The 11177-nt window shown below is 41.0% G+C and overlaps 1 protein-coding gene across 6 annotated transcripts in view; it reads right to left on the bottom strand.

The window, feature by feature from the left end:
- Positions 1 to 7095: 7095 nt before the first annotated feature.
- IFT80 (intraflagellar transport 80) overlaps positions 7096 to 11177 on the bottom strand; it is a 145016-nt gene continuing 140934 nt past the window's right edge. For all 6 annotated transcript variants that reach the window (XM_038417223.2, XM_038417225.2, XM_043491883.1 and 3 more), the window contains one exon: positions 7096 to 8443. In XM_038417223.2, the coding sequence (XP_038273151.1) occupies positions 8330 to 8443 (114 nt within the window). In that variant the 3' untranslated portion in view covers positions 7096 to 8329. The remainder of the gene's footprint in view (positions 8444 to 11177) is intronic.

The following is an 11177-nucleotide window of genomic DNA, read 5'->3' as shown; positions in this document are numbered from 1 at the left end:
CACAGCCGCAAATGTTTCAATACTCCCCCTATCATCTCCGTCCCAGAGGCTAGCGCAGACAAGAAGGCGAAAAAAACGCACTTGCGATGAAATGTTCTTTCAGCTCATTCAGTCCTCCCACACTGAAAGAGCTCAGCAGAATGAGTGGAGGCAAACAATGGCAGAGTCCAGGAAAGCAGAAAATGAACGTGAGGACAGGAGGGACGAGCAAGATGAAAGCTTGCAGGAGCAAGAGGAGAGGTGGTGGCAGTGTGATGAGAGGAGGCAGGATGCAATGCCGAGGCTACTGGGGGATCAAACTGATATGCTCCGGCATCTGGTGGAACTGCCCGAAAGGCAGCAGGAGAACAGATAGCCGCTGCAGCCCCTGTGTAACCACCCACCCTCCTCCCCAAGTTCCATAGCCTCCTCACCCAGATGCCCAAGAACGCGGGGTGGGAGGGCCTCTGGGCACCCAACCATTCCACCCCAGAGGACTGCCCAAGCAACAGAAGGCTGGCATTCAATAAGTTTTGAAGTGCAGTGTGGCCTTGTCCTTCCCTCCTCTCCCACCCCTTTCGGGACACCTGGGCAGTTATCCCCCTATTTGTGTGATGAATTAATAAAGAACGCATGATTTTGAAACAACAATGGCTTTATTGCCTCTGCAAGCGGTGATCGAAGGAGGGAGGGCAGCTGGCTTACAGGGAAGTAGAGTGAACCAAGGGGGCAGGTTTTCATCAAGGAGAAACAAACAGAAGTGTCACATGGTAGCCTGTCCAGTCATGAAACTTATTTTCAAAGCTTCTCTGATGTGCAGTGCGCCCTGCTGTGCTCTTCTAATAGCCCTGGTGTCTTGATGCGTGTAATCAGTGGCCAGGCGATTTGCCTCAACCTCCCACCCCACCATAAACATCTCCCCCTCACTCTCACAGATATTGTGGAGCACACAGCAAGCAGCAATAACAATGGGAACATTGGTTTCGCTGCGGTCTAACCGAGTCAGTAAACTGACCCAGCACACTTTTAAATGTCCAAATGCACATTCTACCACCATTCTGCACTTGCTCAACCTATAGTTGAACAGCTCCTTACTACTGTCCAGGGTGCCTGTGTATGGCTTCATGAGCCATGGCATTAAGGGGTAGGCTGGGTCCCCAAGGATAACTATAGGCATTTCAACATCCCCAACAGTTATTTTCTGGTCTGAGAAGTAAGTCCCTTCCTGCAGCTGTTCAAACAGACCAGAGTTCCTGAAGATGTGAGCATCATGTACCCTTCCCAGCCATCTCACGTTGATGTCGGTGAAACGTCCCTTGTGATCCATCAGTGCTTGCAGCACCATTGAAAAGTACCCCTTGCGGTTACGTACTGGCTGCCAAGGTGGTCCGGTCCCAAGATAAGGATATGCATTCTGTCTATCGCCCCATCACAGTTAGGGAATCCCATTGCAGCAAAGCCATCCACTATGACCTGCACATTTCCCAGAGTCACTACCCTTGATAGCAGCAGCTCAGTGATTGAGTTGGCTACTTGGATCACAGCAGCCCCCACAACAGATTTGCCCACTCCAAATTGATTCCATACTGACCAGTAGCTGTCTGGCGTTGCAAGCTTCCAGAGGGCTATCGCCACTCACTTGTGAACTGTGAGGGCTGCTCTCATCTTGGTATTCTTGCGCTTCAGGACAAGGGAAAGCAAGTCACAAACTTCCATGAAAGTGCCCTTACGCATGCGTAAGTTTTGCAGCCGCTGGGAATCATCCCAGACCTGCAACACTATGAGGTCCCACCAGTCTGTGCTTGTTTCCCGGGCCCAGAATCGGCATTCTACGGCACGAGACTGCCCCATTGCCACCAGGATGTCCAAACTGCCGGGGCCTGTACTTTGAGAGAAGTCTGTGTCCATGTCCTCATCACTCTCGTCACTGCGCTGCCGTCGCCTTCTCGCTTGCTTTTGCAGGTTCTGGTTCTGCACATACTGCAGGATAATGTGCGAAGTGTTTACAATGCGCATTACTGCCATGGTGATCTGAGTGTGCTCCATGCTTGCCATGGTATGGCATCTGCAGGAGAGCAGCGTTGCAGCGGAAGTGGTGATTAAAGACGGATGCCACAAGAATAGATATTTTATAGAGAACGACGAGAGGACGTGCAAGGTGGATTCATGAGAGCAGAGTTGCAGCAGAAGCGGTGGATGACGATGGTTAACAGTCCTACTGCACCGTCTGCTGAAAGCAGTATGGCGTCCGCACGGAAAAAGGGCGCGAAACGATTGTCTGACGTTGCTTTCATGGAGGGAGGGGTGACTGACGACATGTACCCCAAACCACCCGTGACAATGTTTTTGCCCCATCAGGCATTGGGAGCTTAACCCAGAATTCCAATGGGCAGCGAAGACTGCGGGAACTGTGGGATAGCTACCCATAGTGCACTGCTCCATAAGTCGATGATAGCCATGGTAGTGAGGACGCACTCCGCCGACATAATGCACTTAGTGTGGACATATGCAATCAACTGTATAAAATCGATTTCTAAAAATCGACTTCTATAATATCGACCTAATTTCGTAGTGTAGACATACCCTTAGACTTATATCACCTTTGGTACTAGGAAGTGAAATTATTTCCTTGTTTTTCCTCTCCTGGAAGGATGGCTTCTTTCAAACCACTCTCACTGATAACTCTCCTTAACATACATGGGTATGTTAATTTAATTAATATGATTAATCCTGTTTATCCTTAAAAACAGAGAGGATGTGTACGATGGGATATTTCTTTTCTTTTAAAAATTATCTATTTTCCAACATAATATCAATATTATTAAAAGACAAAGTTTGCTAAACATAAATCATACAATTTAACATACATTCTTCAAATAACAAGGCCTCTAATCACTTTGAGCATTAAATGAACTATGAAAAGAGTTAATATAGGAGCAAAAATGAATAACAGAAGGTATTTCTTTAGCCTTTTCATTACCTGGAATTACCAAAATTATGTCACCTACAGCCACCAATTTACTCCTAGCTGAAATTTGGCAGATCATATCTCTGATGTAAATCAAGTTTAAAACACTACCTCCACATTCCTGATGCAAGTTCTTAGGAACAATCCATTTACATTTCTAACTACACATCACAATCACCATTCTTAAAGCCCTTTGGAGTCTATCAACAGCTTTCCTTAACTGGTCACAGTGGCTGTAGTTTAGCATCAATAGGTATTCCTTCCCCAAAGGGCTGACTGTGCTTTCTCTTTGTTTTTTCCAGCCTGTGCTAGCCAGGAGATGATATATCAAGGTTAAGACTCATAAATGGATCTCCTATATTACAGTGCAGTACTAACATTACACAGACAGATCATTCTGGTTTCTCCATTTTTACACTGCAGGAATGAAAAAACAAACAAAATACCAATTCTGGGTTACTTTCATGTAAAATTTTCAAGCACATGCAATAATAGCTAAATACAATTTTTATGACATTTTAAATTTTAAGAGATAATGCCACTACTGCCATAAGATACTTAACCTTCTCAGTAAATTACTTTATAATTGACCTGTGGCTTTTAAACATCAGCATTGGACAACTTTTCCCTCCTTCAGAGATATATTATATACCTCACACTTATTATTTTAATCACTTTCTGTGTATGTAAACAAATATTGTCTGTTGCTGAGATCAATATCACAAAGTACTTAAGGAACACTACAGTGCTTATACTGCTAAGGCAAAATTGTGGTTATGTCTGAAAGGCTGATCAATCACAACACTGAATAAAACAGTTCTACATCAACTGTATTCACCTCTGCTTCTCAAAGACCTCAGTAAAATGAGAAATAATTTCCTAACAGGCAGATATTCTTTTTAGAATGGGTATTCTTAGACTATCCAGTTTAGGACAGTAACCCATCAGTAATCAATTATATGTTGCCTTCATTCTGATTCTGGAAATTATATAACAACAGGATTTGGACAGGAAGTAATATGACACACTCAACAGGAAGTGGGACAAAAATTTTCTTGGTCCTGCCCTGGTCCTTGATAATATGCAAATCTTGGCAATCCGCTGAGGATCCCTCATTAAGCGCAGTTTAGTGAGGCTCTGTTGCAGCAGGCTTTCTGTAGCTTGTTTTAAATATGTTTTCCAACCCCTGTACTTAATTATTGTTTCTTTGCTATTCAGTATGCAGGATTTTTTTAAATGCACTAACTGATTTGCCTAAAAATAGATAAGGACAAGTACAATATAGAGCCTTTAAAAATCTCAGTAATACAAGTCAAAATGAGACTGTGCACAGTATCAGTACAAAAGCATCTTGCACTAGATAGAAGGCAGAGCCCTTAGAATTGCAGCTGCAATGTATAAAAAAACGAACCCTCTAGATAAGCAGCATCAAGGAATGGATTCTGTCCAAGAATCACAGTTTGTTATTCTCTAAAGCTAAATAAATGATTTACCGGGTCAGTAAAACAAAGGAATTTGCTCAAATTGCCTCCTTGAGTATCTAAAACCCTTATGAGGGTCTGGCAGTCCCATAAATTGATACTGCTGAACAATTGCAGTACAGGACTGGATGGCTCTGTGGCTTAGTAACAGAATACAGAAGCTTTCACCTCTAAGTGACCAAAAGCTGATATCAGCAGATGGCCGTCCAATTGCCAATGCAAAATGAGTTTGTGATCTTAGTCCAGTTACTAGTATGGGGGCAGAGCTTAATAAATACTACAAAAACATTCCATTAATATTTGTTAGTTATTAAACAAATTTGCTTTGATTGTATTTGTGCCTTCGTATATTTACTGTCTGTAAATATTCTAGTGCATGAGTTTGCTGATAGGCATATTTAACAAAACCAAAAATTACGGGCTAATATTCACAGAAAGTAAACTCTGGATTCATAAACATCAATATTCATTTTGGTAACCTGATTCTAAGAATAACGTTAATACAATACCTGAACAGAAATATACCACATTATATGCAGTGTTGTTTTCGCCATGTTGGTCCTAAGATATTACAGAGACAAGGTGGGTGATGTAATATCTTCTATTGGACCAACTTCTGTTGGAGAGATAGACATACTTTTGGGCTTACACAGATCTTCCTCAGATCTGGGAAACATAGAATGTCACAGCTAAATACAAAGTGGAACAAACACACTGTTTAGCATAGCTAGTTAACATGTATTTCAAGGGACCACTCAAGGTGAAGTGGTCTGTTAACAACCCTTCAGTCATTGGGGAAAAGGAAGTGGGTGGAAGCAGCCGGGTGGGGTTTTTTAGTGGGTTATAGATTGTTGTAATAAGCCATAAATCCATGACTCTATTCAGTCCATGATTTTTAATGTCTAGCAAAGATATAAATTTAGACTCCCAGGCTCATCTTTTGAAAGTGTTGTGCCAGTTTCCTTTAAGGATGAATGAAATCTGATAGGTCAGATATAGAGTGATTGCTTTGTGAAAAGGGTTCACCCACAGGTGATATGGTGCTTTTGTCATTTATTGTTTTCGTGTGTGAGTTCATTTGAGGGCATAGTGATTGTTTGGTGTCCCCCACATAGTTGTTATTGGCACATTTGGTGCACTGGATAATCACTACGCTCTCGAATGTACTCAGACAGGAATATGATTAAAAGACAAAAACACCCTATCACCTGTTGTTGAACATAAGAACGGCCATACTGGGTCAGACCAAAGGTCCATCAAACTCAGTATCCTGTCCTCTGACAGTGGCCACTAGCAGGTGCCCCAAAGGGAATGAACAGACAGGTTTTCACCAAGTGATCCATGCCCTATCACCCAATCCCAGCTTCTGGCAAACAGAGGCTAGGGACACCATTCCTGCCCATCCTGGCTAATAGCCATTGACGGACCTATCTTCCATGAATTTATCTAGCTCCCTTTGAACACCATTATAGTATTGGCCTTCTCAACACCCTATGGCAAGGAGTTCCAGAGGTTGACGGTACATTGTGTGAAAGAATACTTTCTTGTGTTTTAGACCTGCTACCTATTAGTTTCATTTGGTGGCCCCTTGTTCTTGTATTATGAGGAGGAGTAAAAATAACACTTCTTTATTTACTTTCTCTATACCACTCATGATTTTATAGACCTCTATCATATTCCCCCTTAGTCGCCTCTTTTCCAAGCTGAAAAGTCCCAGTTTTATTAATCTCTCCTCATATGGAAGCTGTTCTATACCCCTAATCATTTTAGTTGCCCTTTTCTGAATCTTTTCCAATACATCTTTTTTGAGATAGGGCGACCACTTCTGTACACAGTATTCAAGGTGTGGGCGTACCATGGATTTATATAAAGGCAATATGATATTTTCTGTCATATTATCTATCTCTTTCTTGATGATTCCCAACATTCGGTTAGCTTTTTTGACTGCTGCTATACACTGAGTGGATGATTTCAGAGAACTATTCACAATGACTCCAAGATCTCTTTCTTGAGTGGTAACAGCTAATTTAGACCCCATCATTGTATATGTATAGTTAGGATTATGTTTTCCAATGTGCATTACTTTGCATTTATCAACATTAAGTTTCATCTGCTATTTTGTCGCCCAGTCACCCAGTTTTGTGAGATCCTTTTGTAGCTCTTTGCAGTCTGTCTGGGACTATCTTGAGTAGTTTTGTATCATCTGCAAATTTTGCCACCTCACTCTATACCCCTTTTTCCAGATCGCTTATTAATATGTTAAATAGGACTGGGCCCAGTACAGATCCCTGGGGGACACCACTATTTACCTCTCTCCATTCTGAGAACTGACCATTTATACCTACCCTTTGTTTCCTATCTTTTAACTAGTTACCAATCCAGGAGAGAACCTTCCCTCTTATCCCATGACTGCTTATTCCATGAACACTTTTCACAAAGCGACATATTTAACACTAAACATTTGCTGAAACTGATATTTTGGGCCCATTCCTGCAAGTGCTAAGTGCCTCTTGCAAGTCATACCCAAGATAGAAGGGTTCACTCTGCAGGAAGTGCTCAGCACATTTGAAGGACTGGAAATTTTACATGGATTTTAGGTACTTAGATAGAATTTTGCCTTTTTTATTTAATGGGATGGTAAAATCAATGAGATACATCATCTAATTGATATAAAGAGTATTTGATTTTAATTTTTTATTAAGAATGTAATAGAATATGCAGAAAATTAATATTTGCTACATAATGATTTACAAAACAAATATTAAACTAGATAAAGATTCTCACAGAATGCACAAAATTTTTAGTATTCATGTGTGAAAGAAATGTTACGCAGAATTATTTTAACGTCCTTCAATAACCAGTAATAGACTAATGTCCCAATATTGCAAAGAGATTATGCAGACAGATCCATATGCATGCAGCCCCAATTACTTCAATAGGAAAGAGAGAAAATAATATTTTGGTGAAATGGCATATGTCGAACTCTAATACACAATCAAGTGAACTGGACCTAGTGCAAACATAAAAAATTTTTCTTCTAAATGGATGGGACATTCTAACCATTAAGGAAACACAGAACACTGTTGTCAGTCATATATTGGGTATTTGCAGAAAGATGACTTTCTGCTAATTCAAACAAAATTCAAAGCATGTTGCACAATATTTTAGATTATTATGAAATAATTCATTTAACATTTAAAAGTTTTTTTTATCCAACAGCTACCCTTTTTTCGTTATTGAAAGAAACACAATGTTTGCCACCGATCTTAGGTGCTGAATTTATCTGAAATAACAGATATAATTATTTGAAAATATTTCAGCACTGGGATTGTGCTATCATGCAGCAATCTATGTAACCGCAAATTAAATATTCCTTTGCCATTTATGAACTTAGGTCCACATTTTTCACGTTTGGTGCTTAAAGTTAGGTACCTAAATGCATCTTAAGGCATTTAACCAATTGGTCTGCTTTTCAGAAATGCTGTATATCTGTACCCCACAGTTGCTGAAAATCAGACGACGTATTTATGTGCTTAAACATGCATTTCAGTGCCTAAATCCACATATCCAAGACTGCATATTTTTACTTTAAAGGGTATGGAAAGTTGAACAATTAAATAATGGGAAGACATATCAATCTTGCTCTCTTTCTCACACAAGTAGTTCCACTGACTTCACTGGGACTCCTCACATGAGTAAGGAAAGCAGGATGGGGCTCACAGATCATAACTGGCCTAAACACATATGAATCCAGTTCTGCCCATTGTCCAACATTAGCAAAAACTTCAGAGAGCTAACTTCCATAACCCACTTCCTGGAAAATGATAATCCTTGGATTTATCAGTATACTGATACAGCAAATGTGTAGTAAAACAGCTATTTAATATGACCAACACTGTATTTAGCGCTGTACAGTTACACTGGCTCTGACTGCTGGAGTGGCTGCAGCTCGTTCTCTTTCTTTAGCAATTTCCATCTCTATTTTGGCCTTGATTTTGTCCCAATCAACTTCCAGCTGTAAGAACAGGAAAGATAGTAGGTAAGTGTCAACATTATATTAAATATATATTAATGAACAACAGTATGAAGGTAAAAGTCACAAAGTGATCTGCTCTGTCCTTGATGCAAAAATATAACTACCATTAATGTTAACGCAAGTTACATGTGTATCAGTTGGTAGCTTTCTTCTATAGTCAAGATCTAACAAACACTATGCTATCAGAGGTTCCTGCCTTTGATATGAAACAAACTTGATACTTTTCAACAAATATTAAAAACTCATATCAGGTGAGAAAATATTCAACAATGAAAATAAACTTAGATGAGCCTACTGGGCATCTTTCAGCTTAAAAATGAATGAAATCTATTTGTCAAATAAATCAGAATGCAGCCACTTGCTCATGGTACATTGAGCAACTCTACTACACCAAAGTCCGTCAAACAAATTGATGGCATCTACATTAGTAATTTGATATAACAGAAATAACATTGTCAATACTTGAATTCTGCTTGGATGATAAATGTTTCTGGTTTTGTATTGGCATTTCTTTAGTGGCAGAAAAACATCCTGTGGCAGTGTCCTAGTTCAGTGAAACTATGAAAACTGGAATACTGAATAGAGGAACAAGTTTCAAATTGGCTCTTGGCCATTTCTTATCCTCTGTCAAAGCTGGCATTGTTCACGTTTGCCTGTAATGCAGCTCAACTGATTTTGCTTAAATTGTCAGAACTAGCATCCTATTCTATTCTCTTGGGTTTTCAAGCACTTGTATGAATTTGAGGGCTGTCTTTCTTTTTTGTTTTGTCTCTTCCTATGAACATCCATTTTTAATTACTCTTTTTATATATTTATGCCCATCTATCAATAAGGACATCAATTCCCTATTTCACACTGGGCTACAGCATCTTGATCTAATGAATTAATGAATATCTGAACTCACCTACATTATTGACTGTGTGCATTTTAAGAAAAATTTCAAAGGAGGCTCTGCAGCAGAGTGCAGAGCCAATGCTTGGGGCAGGGGCAGCGCGTGGAGCCTCGTGCGCCCCCTGCCTAGAAGATGGTTCCGCTGTTGGCCGCTTCCAGGGCGTAGTGTGGTGTTGAAACAGATAGGCACCAGCATGCCTTTGATGGGCAGCATCGCCGATGGGACTTTTAACGCCAGTCAGCAGTGCTGACCAGAGCGACCCAGATAATTTACGAGTACATTGAACAGCACTGGTCCCAGTATGGATCCCTGGGGGACACCACTATTTATCTCTCTCCACTGTGAAAACTGACCATTTATTCCTACCCTTTGTTTCCTATCTTTTAAACCAGTTACCGATCCATGAGAGGACCTTCTCTCTTACCCCATGACTGCTTACTTTGTTTAAGAGCCTTTGGTGAGGTACCCTGTTAAAGTCCAAGTTTACTATGTCCACTGAATCACCCTTGTCCACATGTGACAAAGTGCAGGGAGTGAACAGGTGAGCCTGCACTTTGATCATCACTTAGATGCCCATTAGTTCTCCAGAGGAAGCTGATTGGGGTAATTATCTAATCAGTCTAAAAAGAATGGCTCAGGTATGAGAACCTCCCTCCCTCTGCAGTGTAGACTGATGCAAATAATTCATTTAAATTTTCTGCAACGGCTTTGTGTTTCTTGAGTGCTCCTTTAGCATCTCGAGCTGTGTGGCAGACTTCCTGTTTCTGATGTACTTATAATATTTTTTTTTGCTGTTAGTTTTTGTGTCTTTCACTAGTTGCTTTTCAATTTCTTTTTTGACCTGCCTAATTATACCTCTATACTTGACTTGCCATGGTTTATGTTCCTTTCTATTTTTCTCAGTAGGATCTGACTTCCAATTTTTAAAGGATGTCTTTTTGTCTTTAACTCTCATTTTTGCTGTTGTTGAACCAGGGTGGTGTTTATTTGGTCCTCTTACTTACTTCTTTTAAAATATGGGGTATACATAGAGTTTGAGCCTATATTATAGTGCTTTAAAAACATTTCCATGCAGTTTGCAGGCATTTCAGTCTTGTGACTATTCCTGTTAATTTCCGTTTGACTGGCCTCCTCATTTTTGGGTAGTTTCCATTTTTGTGTAGTTCCCTTTTTGAAGTTAAATGCTGTGCTGGTTTTCTTTGCTATCTTCACTCCTAAAAAGATGTTCTTTGCTGTCGGAGGGAGAGAGACAGGGGTTTGCCACAGTGCCTTGATCGGTCATGATGGCATCATGCAGAGGTATGGCCATTCTAGAGGGTCCCACTGGAGGCCATGTCCAGGAGGCCACGCACAATCTCCTTGATCACTTCTGCTTGGACACCCAAATTGAGGCTACCCACTTTAACAAGTCCTGGTAAGCACTGTGGTTGTCTTGTAGAGGGGAGAACCCTGGTGTCACTAGTTCCTCATATGGGGAGGATAGGACAGGCTGCAGGGCCTCCGTAGGTTCCTTGGTGTCCACGAGGGCCCAATGGGCTTCCCTCTGAGGTTTGGTACTGTGTTCAGTATCAAAATCTGGATCCGGAGTCTCCCTGTGCAGTACCAGGGGTGCTCTCACCTCTGAAACAATGGAGTACGAGTGTCTTGAGAGGGTACCATGAGGAAGGAGAAACCCTCAAGGGTTCCAAAAGAGTCACTGTATCATCAGTATATCCCATAGACCCTGTGGCCATGCACCTGGTGGTACCGCGGAAGACAGGGACGTAGTATGGAATGGACGCCCAGGCAGCCACGATGTTGGTTATGTAGAAGAGGGAAATA

Source organism: Dermochelys coriacea, chromosome 9, assembly GCF_009764565.3.
Source record: "Dermochelys coriacea isolate rDerCor1 chromosome 9, rDerCor1.pri.v4, whole genome shotgun sequence".
NCBI classification, from domain to species: domain Eukaryota; kingdom Metazoa; phylum Chordata; order Testudines; family Dermochelyidae; genus Dermochelys; species Dermochelys coriacea.
This window is presented reverse-complemented; position numbering and strand designations above follow the sequence as displayed.